The sequence below is a fragment of the Antennarius striatus genome, chromosome 9 (assembly GCF_040054535.1).
Source record: "Antennarius striatus isolate MH-2024 chromosome 9, ASM4005453v1, whole genome shotgun sequence".
NCBI classification, from domain to species: Eukaryota; Metazoa; Chordata; class Actinopteri; order Lophiiformes; family Antennariidae; genus Antennarius; species Antennarius striatus.
In genome coordinates, this window is record NC_090784.1 from 21,014,020 (window position 1) to 21,032,140 (window position 18,121).

Here is an 18,121-nt window from a genome sequence, read left to right on the forward strand (position 1 = left end):
AAACGTTTTCTTTTGATTTAGTTTTAAAATGAAATAAACTTTGTAGATGTTGTGACTACTTAACTTTAAAGTCACTACATTTATTGAAATTTTTTTTGTTTTTGTTTGAGATCTTGGATGTTTCTCCCGTCACGTCAGCGTCCCGACGTATCAGACACCTCCCCGAGGAGATTTTTATGTTGTTCCGATGACGCGAGGAGTTTAGATGAGACTTATTGAAACAACAAACCGATCCGATGTCAACGTGACGTGTCCGTTTGTGGAGAGTGCCGCAACATTCCCATAAAGGTTTTAGCGAAGGGCCCAATCCGAGGCCCGCTGAACTTCTCTTCGCGTCCGAGGGATAATTTTTTAGGGGGAAAATGGGCCCCCCGAGAGCCCAACAGGGTCCCCTTCTCCACGGCGCTCTCTGGGGCTGATGCTGTGATGGGTTCCAGATGCTGCTGGAGTGTGGCAGGGGACCGAAGAGGAGTGTGGAGGCTGCACCGCTGCCCCGGGGTCAGGATGAAGTTGGGAGTCAGATTTCTGGGCTCCGACCCCTCCTCCTCTGTCGGACGCTCCGTACCCCATCCTCGCTCTAAGCTCGTCTACTAATGCCTGCGTTTTTTTTTGTGCCCCGTTGAGGCGGCGTTGAGCAGACGGCGTCACGCTTCACGTCTGGCACTCGGCCTCACCTCTGCCGAGCGTTTAATGAAGTCTTTTACGGTCGGCGGATAAATCTCAACCACAATTTATAGGCAGTTTTCAATGAATGTCTCCAATTACCATGCTGTGAAATGTGCATTGTAGTAAATAGTGCATTGTAGTAAACTAAAACAATTAATGCAAATGTCTTATTGAGAGAAGAAATGGAACTTTTTGTGGTTCTATTTCCAACTCTGTTTGCAACTTTTTTCCATTGTTTGCGGCTCCAGCGGCAAGAAACAGATTCCAATTTAGATGACTTTTGTTCTGGCTTGTAAACTTCAGTAAACACAACTGTTTGATAGTTTTCAGCGATTAAAAAACAATTAACCTGGGAATAATGATAAAGACAGGCCACGTCGTAGGCAGGCTTATCTCATTGTTGCAGATCCAGATTTTTATTCGTCTGACATTTATATATTTTTTTTCCCCTTTAAAGCAACAAATCACTTTTTTTTTTCTCGCTGAAATGAAAATATTCCTCCGTCCTTCCCCACAGGACCATGCCGTCTCTCCAGAACTCTGCCATCCTGCTGTTATTGAGCTTCCTGATTGGTCTGGGCTTTTCTCTGAACCCGAGAGACCCCAATGTGTGCAGCTTGTGGGAGAGGTGAGGCCCGGCGGAGCGCGGCAAACACATAAATGTCACCGACTGTAACCAGTGGAACGTTTTCTCATGCAGCATTGCTTACATAGAGATGAGAGTTTATTTTATGGCTTTAAAAAAGGGGTCGGGATGTTCATTCATCACATAAACGACAAAATAAACCTTTAAAAAAAAAAAAACCCTCACCGGCTGATTTATCTAGAATTATTTCTAACGTTATTAAAGAAATATGAAAGGACGTGGGTCTCCAGCCATGCTGGGGGTGGTGTGAGGCTCTAGCTACATGCTAACATGTTAGCGTGCTGTTGCAGCTGAGGCTGATGGGAATGTTATTAAGCCTTCAGGTAGTGGACACGTTTAAATTGCGATGATGGCGCAGTCTGAAAAAACAGATCATAAAGTTCACCCTGCAACAGATGCGAATTAATTTTCTGTATTTTATGAAATTCCTTTAGATAATTAACTTTAAATCATATTTATGAACCTCATGATGACTAGGGGTGGGGGGTGGGGGGGCTCGTTCAGGGCTGCAACTAATATTAATGTCACTATTCATTCCTTTACCGATTAATGTCCCAATTTAATGTTGCTTTATTTATAACCTGCACTTAAAATGACTGTAATAATTACCCATAGCTGAAGTTTAGATATTAAAAAGTAAGAGTTTCATGTTCAGAAGCCAAATACATTCAGTTAACTATCATATGTAACAAAGAAAAGCGTCAAACTGGAGATCCAGACTTAGTATAAATGCACATGTGTCCCATCCAAGCCCGTCCTAAACGGATTCAGGATGATTAATCCCGTCTCCACCAGATAAATCTGTGGTAACATACTGGGGATTTTTAAATCTGACGTCTGTGGCAGTCTTCCCATCCTGGCACGCTAGCAGCTATGTATTTCAGGTCAACCGGCAGAGACTGGTGCAACAGCCCTGAAGGAGGGCGTAACCATAGCAACACATTGGCTGTAAGACATAGCAGTATGGTTTGAGCCAACAGTGTTAGCAGTACTTGGAGGATGTTTGTAAAATTTATTCTGATTGCAGCGGGAGGAGACAAAAGTTCTGCACCGCAAAGCTTGGGAGCGGCCGTCCCTTTTCTACCGTTTCTATTTCTGAAGCTGGGATTGATTTACGACGTGTGTGTCCTGCTTCTCAGCTTCACCACCTCCGTGAAGGAGTCCTACTCGCATCCTTACGACCATGTGACCGAGGAGCCCTGCTCGGACCCGCGGACCTCCTACAGATGCACGCGCCACAGGTAGCGTCGGCCTAATGACTGGTTTCCTGTTGGCCTGACTTCCTGTTCCTGTCGGCGGAGGGGGGGCAGGTCACAGCTTCCTGTGTTGTTCTTTCAGGATCACCTACAAGACGGCCTACAGGCAGGCGGTGAAGATCGACTACCGCAAGCGGTACCAGTGCTGCCCAGGCTACTACGAGAGCAGAGACAAATGCGTCCGTAAGTGAAGCATCCACTCTTGCATTAATTTGGCGGCGCCGTTTTAATCCGATTACTTGAAATAATTCTTTAAATATTTGTCAAACAGATAGAAAAATAAATTAAAATCTGCTGCACTGGAGAGGAATAAATAGATGCTGCTTTAACAGGCTGAGATTTTGTGATGTAATCATTCAATTTATATTAATCCTGACCTTAAATTCAGGTTTTTAACCCTAGAAATTCAATCAGTATATATTGTGTAATTTCAAAATAAAAGCGTGCAGTAGTTAAGATAAAGACATTCATTGTCGTCGTCTGAAAACACCGATCTGGTGCAGCCGTCAACAGTTTGCTACCACACTGCTGACAGCCAGTGGTGACATGTATAAATAAAGCCAAACCTCAGCCTCCCAGGGGTCGGAGCCGCTCTCCAAACATCCCGGTGCATCGCTGGATGATCTCACGCTGGTAATAACAAGCTTTCACCGCTTTGTGTTGGAAAAAACCTGCATTTTGGTGTAAAATGTTTGAGATAATTTGCATTTTAATTTCACAGCCCGTCACACAAAAGCCATCACTTGTTTTGCGTTTTATAATTGTGGGATCTACCCTTCAACCTGTCATCCAAGGCTTCTATCTGCACAATGTTATTTCTTTTAAAACGCCTGTAATTACATGTAATTATACACTCCTTCATTTGATGACTCTTGCCTTTTCGGCGGTTCTCTAGATCTCCATCCTCCAGCGCACCTTCAGCTGGAGGAAACGCTGTGAAATCATTGTTTACTGGGTTTAAATGAAAAGAAGAAAAAATGCAGCACGTGGCCCTGAGAGGCGAAGCGGTTAGGAAACATTTCTGTTGTGTAACAAAGGCTGAGATCATCAGAGATCAGAACACTTATGGCGCTGGAGAGCAGACAAAGCTTCCAGGAGGCTGTGTGACATTGGCCCTAGCAGCTGAACGGCTGATCCCAGCTGTTTGCTGGCGGCTGATGGGAAGTTTTATGATGGCTGGAATGCGTTTAGAGGGTTACAATACACTTTTTATTCAATTTAAAACGACCGTAAAGCATCAATCAACGGAGAGAAATGTCTCATCTTTTCCTGGGGGCTGGGAATTATTCTGTTTTTGATGACATGACACTTCGCAGCATTCATCTTTTCTAAATTACTGTCATTGATTTTTTTTTTTTTTTAATTGTTTATTAAATACTCAGTTGGGAAATTTCTCTGATTTATAATCCGGTGTGAGTTTGTGTGATTATAGGAAGGCAGAAGAAGGAAGTTAAACTTTGATTAGACAAAAAAAGGAAGGGATTTATGGTGATGTAGTGCATTCTGATTGGACCGTGAAAAAAAAAAAAGTCAAATGAGTATAATTGTATTTATTCTTGTCTTTCTGTGCTACCACTTCATGACCAAACACCTGACCGCTTTTGCACACAGAATAATAATTCAGCTGCCTGTCCTTCACAAAGCCGGGTCTGTTATAAAGTGTGTTTCCCATCAACAGCTCGCTGCACAAAGGAGTGTGTCCACGGTCGATGTGTCGCTCCGGACCGCTGCCAGTGCGAGGGAGGCTGGCGAGGCGAAGACTGTTCCAGCGGTATGAATCAGACGTTTCTCTCCTCGTTTGTGTCTCGTTTCTCCAGGTGCATGAAAACTCATTTAAACCTTTCAAACGGCTGCAAAAGCGACTGAATGTCACAGGAGCCCCCCCCCCCCCTCCAGTGGGCAATGAGTCATCCCAGCCCAGAAACCAGGTTCCTGGATCAGGAGGAGATGCTGCAGACCCAGCTCTCACTCGCCTACTTATTATTTCCATCAGTTAACCTATTATGACAGTAACTTCGAAAGGCAAAACTAGTAAAACGAGAACAAAAAGTGTAAAAATAGCCAAAGGAAAAGTGATTTTGACTTCTTTACAAACCTGAAGTCAGCAGAATCAGTTTACGTAAGAGTTATTCAAAGCACCTGCGACTCCAACCCGCTTTTGTCTCCTCTCAAATCTCAAATTTGATCGTGCAAAAGACGTGGAACGTGAAACCAGAAGCACATTTGGTGGAGTTTTCCACTACCCCAGCCCCTCTCAGCTGGGTCAATAGTACACGGAAGGCTGCTCCAGTTTTCCCTTCACTTCTGCAGGGAGAGAGAGAAACTCACGGGCAGAGGTTGATATCTTGACAGAGGGATGATGGGAAGGGGAAATGGAAAAAGTTACCCCACTCTCTTTCTCCTGCATGGCCAAGTTCTCTCCTCACCCCCCCTCTTTTTTCTCCTTCCAGTCCTCTTCTTCCTCCTCCTCTTTCTCTCCCGCACTGGAGTTGTGCTACAATGGAGTCTTTTTTGGCAGAATGAGCCTCATATTTCCTGGATGCCTGTGTGCAAAGCTACCCAACTATGGAGAAAGAGGAGACGATTTCATCCTGAATCCCTTCAGGCCCGTTTGACCATGAATGTGCAAAGAAGAAAAAAAAAAAAAAGAAGAAGCGACAAGCAGACTCAAAACCCTGCAGCGGGGGAATGGAAAAGAAGGGAAAAAACAGGAAAATGAAAGACAGGCAGGAATGTGGCTCATTTTGAGAAAGAAAAATTTAATATCTGACAACTTTACGCTTTATGTAAATTCAACTTCAGAGCAGATTTAATAGCGGGACTTGTAATCAAGAGGCAGCAGCGAAGGTCAACTGGATGTTTGGGAGATTATGTGGACTTTGGATGCAAAGCAAAAACCCAAATCACCACTTGGACAACTCTCAGGGGGAAAGGAAGAATTTTCCCACCGTATCAGTGTACATTCCTCAGCGAGGACAGTCGAGGGATGCCAGCTCTGAAGTGCGTGCCAGACAGAGGGTCTTGCATGCAGCATTACTCACGCTGGTTTGTACGGCTGCAGATGTAACGGTAGTGATACCCTGCGTGGAGACGCAGTGAATTACAATCAATCATCCATCCCCACTTCATAGATGTTAGTTTAAGGAACTTGAAAAGTCATTAATCCTGTGATCTGGTTTCACTTTGCACGACTGGTGACGCATCTCATCAGCTTAGATACCCGAGACCTCCTCTATCCCCCGTCGTAAACCGGCCGTCCCAACTTCTGTCCGTCACGTTTCATCACACAAAAGCTCTTAAGTACTTTTTAAGTGTTGGAAATGGTGATTTTTGCCATTCATCGACTTTGTTTGTTTGTTTTGTCCCCATTTCCATGGTTATAATCCACCATCTCATTCGGGATGACGTTTTTCTCAGATGAGAGCATAACTCAAAAAGTTTTCACTTTTTTTATAAAGCGTTGAAAATTTGGGGAATTCTAAGCATTTTATTTTGAAAATGTGACTTTTTTCTTAGATATGCAATTAAGACATTTTTATTTATTTACATAGATTTAAATTCAAACAATCCAAAGCTGAATGGTCTGAGTTTGAGGTCGATAAAGGCAAAATAAGATCTTGCCTTTTATTTTATTTTATTTTATTTGTAGAGCTTTTAATTACTCCTTTTCAAGACTTCCTCTATATTCAGTCCGCTTAGCTTCTGCATCAAACTCCACTCGGGTAACAAGCTGCTCTACGCTGAGGAATGACATCTTATAAAAAACAACCTTGACTCTCACAGGGATTGGGTTTTGTAGTCAGCAGTGGTTCTGTTTGCCAATTCAATGACAGCTTATTGAAGTGAGATGGAGGAGCCAACCTGGGAAATATGATCTATGACGAGAAAAAGGAAACTTTCAGCTCCTGTTTTCAAACGGTACCAGGAGGCAGATGAATTCATCTCACTACAAACAGGTGAATTTGGCTCTCGGAGACCTTTTTAGAAACCTCCCTCAGGAGGTCGTCCACGAATCTCTCCACGAGTTTGTCGGTTTTTATCGTTCGCCTCTCTATCATATACTTAGCTTATTGCGTTCGCTGAAGCTGGCCAAAAGCCACACTCTCGATGATGTGTGTGCATGCAAACAAACAAACAGGAAGTTGAGATGTTTGTCAGAAGGCCAGCGTACACCACCAAGCGCGTCCAACCCGTTTAACCTCTCCCCTGCTCCATCACCGACCGTCTGGATCCACCTTGGAGTAAATCTCTCCTGCCGACCTGGAAAATGTCTGTGTAAACACGACGGCTGCTCCAGCCCAGTTTCTCATCACTCAACGTGACACACGCCGGCGGGACCCCTCGCTAATGCCCACACGGGACGAGCGAAGATGTGAGACGCTCAAACAGAAGAGGCAGGGGTCCCGACTCCAAGTTAGTGCAATAAACAGTGCAGCTCCGACGCAGGCCAAATTTGGCTCTGTTCTCCCCTCTGTAATTATCGTCAAAGAGCTCCATATATTTTTCAAAGCTGTGGATGGTCTGTAGAGGCGAGGGTGAGGTGGATGTTTGTGTGTGTGTGTGTGTGTGTGTGTGTGTGTGTGTGTGTGTGTGTGTGGGGAGGGCTGGGAACACCATGACGTGTACCTCTGGCCTCGGTACACGGTTCATCCGGTGCAGATTCACACGGGTCGGCGTGAAATCGTCCCGAATCGCGTTGAAGCATGACATCATCGCTATTGGATGTTCCGAAAGATAAAGACAGTCAAAGTTATTGATGACAAAGACAAGAGCGCGCCCCCTTGACCCCTCAGGGGTCAACTGAAAGCCAACCCTATGTGAATCTAACCCCCACCCACCCCCAGGAAGAGGAACTGCAGGCTTCTGGAAAAAAAATTTAAAAAAAGAAAACTGCTCCATCCTATGAGCTCCGTGTAAATCTGCCCGGCAACTCCAAATTATTTGTTGGTAACACGAGCCTCCGCTGCTAATTCGGAGGATTTTGGAGGAGGTTGACGATAACGTAAGGAAGAGTCGCTGCTTGGTGTCATCCTAAACACTCTGCCTCTGCGTTTGTGTTATTCTGGTGAACCAAAGCATCGGATTTAATCAGATTTGTTTGTTTTTCATGACATCATGCATTACTGTAAGTGCACTCCCCCATTGTTGTTGTATGGAAGGAAAATTGCTCGAGGAAAAACAAAAACTAACACAAAATGATTATTGCTTACACAGTATGCAAGTTATCACGCCCCGGGGTTTTTTATTTCATTTGCAGCGCTGCAGAGTGCATTTGACTCTGTGTTTAGAGTAGCGGCGAATTACTGGAAACCCACTGGGCCGAATTTTTGGAAAATGTGGGCAATTAAGTGGTGTACGTTCCTGCCGATGGCAGTGGTAGATCTTTAGAGGAACACATTTTGGATAAAATTGTTCACAGTAGCGATAGAAGGTTTAATTCCATTCTGCTCTGACCGGTTTAATCATAAATTAAAGTTTGTTCTCTTACCTTTCAGCCTGTGACGACACACACTGGGGTCCGGGCTGCAGCCAGGAGTGCAAGTGTGAGAACGCAGCTCTGTGCGATCCCTTCAAGGGCGGATGTCAGTGTCCTCCGGGCTTCATCGGACGCTACTGCGAGGACGCGTGTCCGGCCGGGACCTTCGGGAAGGGCTGCCTGCAGCGGTGCAAGTGTGGGACCGGGGGGTCCTGCGATCAAGCCACCGGGGAGTGTTCGTGTCGAGACGGGTTCACCGGGACTTTGTAAGTGCACAAAAAAAAAAAAAATGAAGAGAGAGAGACGAAAAGAACTTGGTTTTTATTGGAAAAACTGAATTTGACATTTTAGAAATTTTGAAATCGTGATGCAGTTTGGAGCGAGAAAGTTTAAAAATAAGTGTCTGTTAAGGTTGAATTTTTCATTAATGCAATGTTCATTTTAAAAATTTGGTCCTACGTAGAGCAAAATTGGTAAAATATGCTTTAAAGTTGGGCTTTTTTGTGACGACTATCTCAGTTACAGTAGATCCAAACCAGATTCGTTTAGGAGACACTGACGCCGCTCGTCATGACACATCGCTTCACCATCTTAAATCTTTAAAAGCTCTGTCAGTTTCAAGATATTTGTTCCCACAACTTAAAAAAAAACAAAAAAAACAACAAGCTTTGATGGAGTTAAATCCATGACTCATCTGTCACACCCTGTTCTGAGACGTCCCTAAGGAGGAATCAGCAGTGAAGATTCTTACTCACTAAATATAACTGGAAGCACAACAAGTTACTCCAAGCTAAAATGAGCTGAGGCTGGTTTTATGATTTATCGATCTGCAGGATTACAATAACAACAAATTATTCCAACAACAAGTAGTTTCTGATGCATGGTAGAAACATGAGTCTTAATTCTGTTTATTCTGCTCCGTCCCATTTCTTACTTTTTCTTCACAGTCGTTAGGAAGGATATAAAAGGGCTGCATGCAGCGTTAAATGTCTCCTTGTGTCCATATATAAAATGGTCAAAGGTGTAAAGAACTCTTAAGTCTTGATGAACTCAAACAAAGGAGGAAGCACATGCATGATACACACCTGGGGGCGGGGCTAAGAAGACAGGTGAACTCAATCAGTGTGAGTTAGCCAATCATGTCAGAGAGGAAACAGCAGGGCTGGGACAGGAAGTCAGACAGGTAAAAAAATAAAAGGTGCTCAATCTATTTTATTTAGTCCATATTTACCATATTTACCCCCCTCCCCCCTCTCCCCTCCCAGCTGTGAGAAGGTGTGTCCCAGGAAGTGCCAGGCGCGATGCCCCTGCCAGAACGGTGGCATATGCAGGGGCAAAGGAATCTGCGCTTGTCCCCCTGGATGGACGGTACGTTTTCAAACTCAATCTTTTTCGTTTTTTCCCCGGCGCTGAGCTTCACGTTATCCACGGACGCTGACAGATTTGATTCAGCTCGTGTTTTCCCGCTCCAAGCTGGCTCCGACCTTTTGGATGGCCCCGGTCTGGTTTTTCGTAACGCCGACTTATCTGTAAAGACATTTTTGAAGGCAACCTGCCATCTCCAGAGAGATGCAGATGGTTTTCCATGAACGGGGAAAAAAAATTCATCATCAGCTGTCTTTTGTTTTTGGAAGACGTGAGACCAAGCAGTGATCTGGTCCTATAACTGCAGAAGGATTATTTTCAGATTTATTACATCAATTTAACATTAAGGATGCTTAGCTGCTTTGACATTCTACTTATTGGATTGTTGCATCTTTCCCTTTACTTCTGGCTTCTTATTCTTCCCTTGTTGTTTTTCCAGGGTGCTGTTTGCACTGAACGATGTCCAGAAGGCCGGTTTGGACCCAACTGTGCAGACGAGTGTGTCTGCCATAACAGGGGCAAATGTGACCCAGAAACCGGCCAGTGTGAGTGCGCTAAAGGCTTCACCGGCACCAGGTGTGTACGTGTTATATGTGTGTGTTCAGTAGAGCCAAAGAACACGTTTTGGAGCCGCTTTGGGGCGGGTTTGGTTAACAGCAGCGTGTTTGTTTGCAGTTTAATGATGTCACGCCAGATTTCAAGACACTAAACAGTCAACCGTTGCAGATTTTCTGTCAAACAGAATTCATTGAAGTATTCAACAGACGCCAGAAGTAGCCTAAAGCAGCCTGGGCTGACATCATCAGCGGCTAACCGCAATACAAAACAGAAGTTTAGATTTGGGTTTGTGTTTCTTGTACGACACACTTGTGCGTTGCATCTCATTTGTCAAGCTCCCGTGTGTGTGTGTGTGTGTTGTTGCCCTCAGGTGTAACGAGGAGTGTGCTGCCGGTTCGTACGGTCAGGACTGTAAAGGCGTGTGCGACTGCGCCAACGGCGCGCGATGCTACAACATCGACGGCGGCTGCCTGTGCGAGCCGGGTTTCAGCGGGCCGCACTGCAGGGACAGGATGTGTGCGCCCGGAAAATACGGCATGCACTGCGAACGCACCTGTCTGTGTCAGGACAAACACACTCTCAGGTGAGTCGAGGAGAAAAGTGTAGTTTACTGTGACTTATGAACTTTACCTTTTGTGAGGCTTGTTTTCACACAAACAAACAAAAATAATAATGCAAATTTTACACCATTGCATGCAAATAATTCTTTCTCCATGTGTGTGTGTGTGTGTGTGTGTGTTGTGACGTCATCATATTGATCTCTCCGTCCAGCTGTCACCCGATGAAAGGCGAATGCACGTGCCACCCCGGGTGGGCGGGGCTGTTCTGCAACGAGACCTGCTCTCACGGTTTCTACGGCCACGGCTGCCTGGAGCCGTGTCTGTGTGTGAACGGAGGGGTGTGTGACAGCGTCACGGGGCAGTGCCAGTGTGCCCCAGGGTTCACGGTCAGTGAACACGATCAATAGTGGGATCAGAGTTTCATTTGATGTGGGAATGGATCGTATCTTATTTCTTAACCGCAGGGGGTTCACTGTGAGAGTCCGTGTAAAAGCGGAACCTACGGTAAGAACTGCTCCCTGGAATGCTCCTGCGATAAATTCGTCGACTGCTCCCCCATCGACGGGACCTGCTTCTGCAAAGAGGGTAAAAAAAATGTGCCTCCTGAATGCATGAGAGAACTTTCTGCCCTTTATGTCACAAATAAACCTGACTGATGAGCCTCGGTGTGTTTGTGTGTGTGTGTGTGTGTGTGTGTGCAGGCTGGCGGGGGCCAGACTGCTCCATCCCCTGCTCTGAGGGAACATGGGGGCCGGGATGTAACGGCACCTGCCAGTGCACCAACGGGGCAAAATGTAATCCTGCAGATGGATCCTGCACCTGCACAGCCGGCTGGCAGGGGCCCCGCTGTGACCAACGGTGCCCGGTAAAAAATAAATAAATAAATAAATAAATCTTTTCGATAAAACCAACACACATCTTGAAATAAAATAATAAAAGTTGAATTCATGGAATGAAAAATACAATTTAAGACGCCTAACGTAACAGAAACTGACATCGTGTGAAACCTGGTTGTAAATACTAACAGTAGAAGATTAGGGGAAATGCAGGACATGTTTCCTCTAAGCCGAGCAGACAGATGAACTTTATCTCTGATGAGCTTAATAGACAAATCAAACGCTGATAATTATCCAGAGCGTGTCAGCCGTGATTGGCCAGTCGGTGGAAATACTGCCATCTCTTCATCCCTCATGTCCCCCGTCTGTATCCTTTAATCCCTCTTTTGATTGTGTGCCCTTCTTACCGTTGCCGTGCCAACCCACCAGGCTGTTCATACAACAACACATTGTCAGTGTAATTTTTTATTTTTTTTGGAGGGCGGTGGAGGGGGGGGTAGGTCTGGCCCCACGTCGAGGAGATTCCCCTGACAGTTCTTTTCGCCTGTTGGCGTTTGTTCACATGTGCAGATGGGCGCTTTCGGGCCAGGCTGTCTGAAGAGGTGTGATTGTGTCCATGCCGACGGCTGCCAGGCAACCACCGGGGAGTGCCACTGTCTGCCAGGATGGTGGGGTAAGTGATGATGTCCTCCTTATGGCGCTGCCCGGCTTGGCTGGGGTACCACAGATAAATCAGACGGCAAAGTGAGCCACAGGTTAGAAAACTCACCCAAGATCCGAATCGGCTCGATTCTACCGCACAAAACATTTTTAGAGGTTGTTTCTCCTGTCGTCTCGTGTCATTCGACCTCCAGGTTTTATTTGTGACAGAAACCGGGAACAGAATTTCAAACTGTGTGATTATAAGTGAAAGATTCTGTTTGTGGATGGAAGGAAATTCATCTCATTCTTCGCTGCGGTTTGGAAACTGGGCAACAGAGAAAACCAGTCAGAAAGGATTCAGCTGATGCAGCTGTGATGTAAACACCGATTATTGAATCAATACTTGGGTTTGTTGATCGGTCAGTCAGTCAAATATTGATCCTGATAGATGGAGGGATCCAGGATTTCTTCATCCAGGATTTCTTAATCCAGGTTTTCTTCATCCACTCTCTTCCTTTTTTTTTTCCAGGTTCTCGTTGCGTCGAGCCGTGCTCAGAGGGCCTGTGGGGGCGCCACTGTAACCAGACCTGCTTCAAGCACTGCCCCAACAGCGACACGTGTCTGAGGGAGTCCGGATCATGCGTGTGTCGCCCCGGTTACTGGGGAGTCACCTGTCAGAACAGTGGGTGTCTCCACCGGCAGATCAAAACGGACGTGCGCAGCATCAGCATCACTTTTTCATCTCTTGTCTCCCAGAATGCAGAGCGGGGATGTACGGCGACCGGTGCAGCTTACCCTGCCCGTCGTGCGGAGAGTCGTACCGTTGCCATCATGTGACGGGAGAATGCGATTGCCTGCCAGGACACACCGGCGCCGACTGCGATCAAGGTGGGCGTATGTAATTACACACCCACCAGCAAATCATACATAATCATGACTAACTCTCCATTATATCAATGCAATTATGTGTTTTGCAGTTTGCCCACATGGCTACTATGGCAAATTGTGTTCTGAAGTGTGCATCAACTGTGCCAACAACTCCACCTGTGACCACCGGGACGGACATTGTGAATGTTTGTCCGGCTGGACCTCACCCGACTGCTCCAGACGTGAGTGTGAGCGATAAACAACGTGACACGTGAAGACTGATGATGAGCGCTGCATCCATCATGTCCACCTGCTGTTTTCCAGCCTGCAGGCCAGGATACTTTGGACCATCCTGCACCCAGACCTGCACCTGCGCCCCCAGCCTCATCTGTGACCGATTCACCGGAGAATGCATGTGTGAAAGCGGAGGAGACGAGTGTAAGCAAGGTACAGATAGACGATGGCTTTCTCTTATCGAAGCTCATTTCTTTTCTTCAACGGAATGTCGATTCAAGTTGTTTTTGTTCTTTCTTTCGACAGGCTCGTCTGAGCAGTCGGGGAGCGTCATGGTTCCTCTTCCTCCCGGGGAGAAGGAGTCGTGGGGGGCCATCAGCGGCATCGTGGTGCTCGTCATTCTGGTGGTGCTGCTGCTGGCTCTGCTGCTGCTTTACCGCCGCAGGCAGAAGTACAAGCAGAACAACACGCCCAACGTGTCCTTCTCCACCAGCCGCACTGTCAACTCGGAATACGCCGTTCCAGGTGCAGCAGAGGGGATTTTTAAGTTTGCATTTAATCATCACGATATTTTCAAACTTCTGTCTAAACAAATGAAGAACCTAATTGCATGCATTCCATCAAGTTTCTGCAGAAATCAGGAGCCGCAACAAAAAAGACAAACTTTGAAGCACAACCTACGTTAGCATTGCTGCTAAATTCACCTAGTCTAGTCCAGCCTGCCAGCTGACGCCAATCCGACTCAGACACGCCCTGCCAGATTACAGATTGACTCATCTAATCTAATTATTCATGTTCAGATTATTTTGGATGGGATGTTTTTAATCGGTATCAAATCTGATTGATTCATATTTGAATATTCATATTTTACACACACACACACACACACACACACACACACACACACACACACACACACACACACACACACACACACACACACGTCTGCCAGGAAATGATTTGAATTCAGATTGAGGTGAAGATTAGCATTTAGCATTAACATTTAGCTGTCTTTCGCTGCACATGTTCAAAACATTTCGTTTAGACGTAATTCCTCTCTTTGCTTAATAATCCGCTTCTGTAGTGTTTTCCTAATTAGCGTTCCACAGAGGGGCATTTTATTGGCCTTGAGGTAATCCGACTACAGCAGACGTGACTCCATGTGTTTGTTTTGGCCCACAGATGTTCCTCACAGTTACCATCACTACTACTCCAACCCCAGCTACCACACACTGAGCCAGAACAGGCCTCCGCTTCCCCACCTCCCCAACAACCATGACCGCACCATCAAGGTGAATGTCACAACTCCGTGATCTCACACTCTCAAGCAGTTTTCAGCCCCTCAAAGCGACGATTCAAACGTATGGAGTCAACAACAGCTGGCCGTGTTTCCCAGGGCCCTGCTGATCCGGCTCCTCGGAGCCGCATTTAAAAGCTGTCGCTTCACATAAAACACATAAAATTTGAACTTTGCATTGGTGATGTCTGACTTTTACTATTTATTTATTATTGTCATATAGAACACCAATAACCAGCTGTTCTGCAGCGTGAAAAACATGGAGAGGGAGAGGCGGGGCCTGTTCGGGGTCGAAAGCAATGCAACTCTACCTGCAGACTGGAAACACCACGAGCCCCGCAAAGACTCAGGTCCGTCTGGGTGACGGTTCAGATCCAGTTAGCTCAGACATCCTGAACACAGTTGGATGAAAATAATGTCAATTTATTGCAAATAGAACACTCTGGTAACTCATTTCTCATTAAAATGTTAAGTGACGATGACTCTTGACAATGTCCTGTCATCTGATAACTATTTCTGGAGAGGACATACTTCATTTGTTTAACAAGAAGATGTTTTATATGAGCAGCATGAGATTATCAGCTTTAATATAAAGATCAGCCTTCGCTGATTAAGGCGTTCGGATCTCCAGATGTGAAAGAACCACATGAGGTCCAAATGTTGAGAAATTCAGGCCAGAGACAGCCAGAAATAAATAACAATAAATTTCACTTCGTAAAAAGTGAAAAGGAAAATTGCCTTGACATTTTTTACTCGTCTGGTGCTGATTTTGCAGGTATCCAGAGCAACTTATCTGCTTCTGATTAGTTTTCCATCCAGATGCCAGATTTGTCTTTTTATTGTTTACAGGAGCCTTTGGAATCGACCGGAGCTACAGCTACAGCGCCAGCCTCGGAAAATATTACAACAAAGGTAGTTTAGCACCCTGTTTTCACCTTTTTTTCAAGAGCTAACAAAAACGTAGGGAAACCCAAAAACAAGATGGTAAAATGGCGCCACGTGGAGCTAAACGCTAGCAGCAACGTCAGCTGAATGAATACACAAATAAAACTTTTTTAAAATATATTTTGTCACACACTTCTGAAGCAAATGACATTGATGGTTATTTTAGCTGTGCTAGTAGGAAAACCACGTTAACATGTCTTTAACGTGTCTTCCTGTGCGGCGACAGAGCTGAAGGATGCCGTGACGGCGAGCAGCGGCTCTCTGAACAGCGAGAATCCTTACGCCACCATCAAAGATCTGCCCGGCCTGCCCTTCTGCCCCCCGGAGAGCAGCTACATGGAGATGAAGGCGGCCGTGCCCAGAGAGCGGGCGTACACCGAGATCACCCCGCCGCTGTTCAACGCGGCCACCTTACGCAGAGGTGAGAATACCGACATCGCTTATTTGCGTTTTGATTAGAATTATAATTGCTGAGGGTTGGATTCTTCAGCCGATGGATCGTTTCAGCTCTGAAACATCGGTCGATTCCGTAAAACAAGCAAAAATGCTTCTTTAATCTGTGAACAAACCAAAAAATGTTGGCATCAAAAATAAATAAAAAAAACAAACAAAGATGGAGTCTCATGTAGAAGAACCGTTGACATGGAGGTGAAGTCACTGAATAGAGGAGCAGGAAGACCGAATGTTCCTCTATCAGTCGTTATAATGCTGTATAACCGGTCATATAAATCAACATGACATCAAGCTAATATATGATAATCGAATTTAGAGACTTTCTAGGGTAGGAAAGTCTTAGATTCATGGAAAGATCAGTGTTTTCCTCTTATGGAGCAGAATGTTTGGATCCCTGGCTGTCTGGAATAACCTGAGGTGAGGGAAAGTTGTTGCTCTGCATCGCCAGTTTCTTATTATTCTTCACACGACTGGTAGAAATGCACAGAGAACATGTGGAGGCAGCTTGCTGGTGTCTGGTACTAAGAACGTTCCTCTCATTCCTAGTTTGTGTGTGTTCCACCAGAGCGTCAGAGCTCCCTGGGTCACGCTCCACACGACGACCCCCAGAGCCACTACGACCTCCCCGTGAACAGCCACATCCCGGGACACTACGACCTCCCGCCTGTCCGCCGCCCCCCGTCCCCCAGGAGGACACCTCAGTGACACTCGCAGGAACAGCTAAAGGTTCCCCCCTCCTCACGTTTGAGGATGACATCAGGTCCATGTTCCTAAAGGAAGAGCGAACTTTGACCTCTTCCATGACAATCAGAGCCTCAGACCACCTGCAGAGAAGTGAGGCTCATGTCCCAGATAGGAACCATCGTTTACGACTCAACACCGCCCCCTGGTGGGCCGGGGTGGAACGCGCTTCACCGTGACAGACCTGTCATCCAGACCGGGGAGCCAGCAGGCCGCGGTGAGCGAGGCCGGACTGTGACCACACCAGAGGGAATCAGCTGCACCCACCTCCGGCTGGGAAAACACTCCACAAGCCTTCAGTGCAAATAAGCAACTTTTATTTGTTTGAACTCGTCGACACACACACACAAACATACTTTGCTTGCTACTGATTCCTTTTAATCAGAATTTAAATGCCCCTCTGTTTTTAAATCATGTGTAGGAAATGAAGTTGTCATTTGGCTTTTAAAGAAACTTTTAAAAATCCATTTTTAACCTTTTTCGATTTGAAAAAAACTTTGTCAACCTCAAAAACAAACAAAAAAAGGATGTAGATAAAGATCATAGGGATGACTAGCACAATAAAATGTACTGTCTAAAACCTTTTATTCATAAATGATTCCAGATCTCTGGAACCAATATACCAAAGATTTGTTTACCTGAAGGCCACAATGAGCAGCATGTTTCATCTGATTCGTATCACCATCTCCCTAAAATGTGCCCTTTAGAACAAAAGAATCCACACGCTCCTGTTAGTTCAAACAAATGTGGCTGTTATAATCGCTGCTGTCAGATGAAATCGTTGTAAATATATAAATAAACATATTTTTAGCTTCCCAGTCATGTAGAACAGTGCTATTTTAAGATGATCATGTTTATGAGGGGTTTGTGTGACCAAAAATAGTTCAGTATCAGCACAAATACTCGATGCTGTTAAGACGTAAACCATCAGCTGAAGGGGAATTAAAAGTCAAACCAAAGCAGCGAGATGAATGTTTGTTCTGGGACCTATAGGAACGTTTTTGTTGGAATTGAAAGGACTCAAAAGTTTCTCACTTAAGAATTCTGTTTGATTTGTTTGTCCTTTAATGTTCGACTCACAAAGGATGTATGCACAACAATTAAATTGATGTAGAAGGGGTCCAGATATTTGCACTGTTTGAACTTGGTGCCTACATTACCCACAATGCAACTCAGGCCAACAAGTATATCAAGAGAGCTGGGAGCGCCCCAATATGAAACCTTTTACAGAAGACTCCCAACAATTATTAGTTTAGTCCTGGTGAACGTGATAAAATGTTTTTGTTGGCTTTCTAATTCTTACAAATTTAACCCAAACAAACTTAATTGTGAAGGATTTGAAGGACTTGACAAAAAAATCCAGAGGCCTATCTTCACGTTTGTCAGCTGTGTTTGAAGTTTTTGTGATGTCCGTGAATAATTTCTGTCAACCGGATGAGAGAAACTGTTTACCAGAGAGAATGTACATTTAGCTTTAACAGTGGGTAGCTTTTATGTATGTATAGCCATATATTTGTGAATGTAACCATGGCAACATGTGTGTATATAATGTAAATAAAAATGGCTGCACTTTTCAGTG

The 18,121-nt window shown here is 45.3% G+C and overlaps 1 protein-coding gene across 2 annotated transcripts in view; it reads left to right on the plus strand.

Moving 5' to 3' along the window:
* Positions 1–18,118, plus strand: part of pear1 (platelet endothelial aggregation receptor 1) — a 36,508-nt gene extending 18,390 nt beyond the window's left edge. The window contains exons 2-23 of one of the 2 annotated variants that reach the window (XM_068324423.1): positions 1,184–1,294; positions 2,452–2,553; positions 2,651–2,751; positions 4,247–4,339; positions 8,064–8,310; positions 9,310–9,412; positions 9,849–9,985; positions 10,338–10,550; positions 10,739–10,913; positions 10,992–11,112; positions 11,229–11,392; positions 11,934–12,036; positions 12,535–12,687; positions 12,762–12,893; positions 12,983–13,114; positions 13,197–13,319; positions 13,413–13,631; positions 14,289–14,398; positions 14,627–14,753; positions 15,253–15,315; positions 15,575–15,769; positions 16,348–18,118. In XM_068324423.1, the coding sequence (XP_068180524.1) occupies positions 1,188–1,294; positions 2,452–2,553; positions 2,651–2,751; positions 4,247–4,339; positions 8,064–8,310; positions 9,310–9,412; positions 9,849–9,985; positions 10,338–10,550; positions 10,739–10,913; positions 10,992–11,112; positions 11,229–11,392; positions 11,934–12,036; positions 12,535–12,687; positions 12,762–12,893; positions 12,983–13,114; positions 13,197–13,319; positions 13,413–13,631; positions 14,289–14,398; positions 14,627–14,753; positions 15,253–15,315; positions 15,575–15,769; positions 16,348–16,721 (3,294 nt within the window). In that variant the 5' untranslated portion in view covers positions 1,184–1,187 and the 3' untranslated portion in view covers positions 16,722–18,118. The remainder of the gene's footprint in view (positions 1–1,183; positions 1,295–2,451; positions 2,554–2,650; positions 2,752–4,246; positions 4,340–8,063; positions 8,311–9,309; positions 9,413–9,848; positions 9,986–10,337; positions 10,551–10,738; positions 10,914–10,991; positions 11,113–11,228; positions 11,393–11,933; positions 12,037–12,534; positions 12,688–12,761; positions 12,894–12,982; positions 13,115–13,196; positions 13,320–13,412; positions 13,632–14,288; positions 14,399–14,626; positions 14,754–15,252; positions 15,316–15,574; positions 15,770–16,347) is intronic. The other variant, XM_068324424.1, reaches the window with a different exon arrangement.
* The last annotated feature ends 3 nt before the right edge of the window (positions 18,119–18,121 follow it).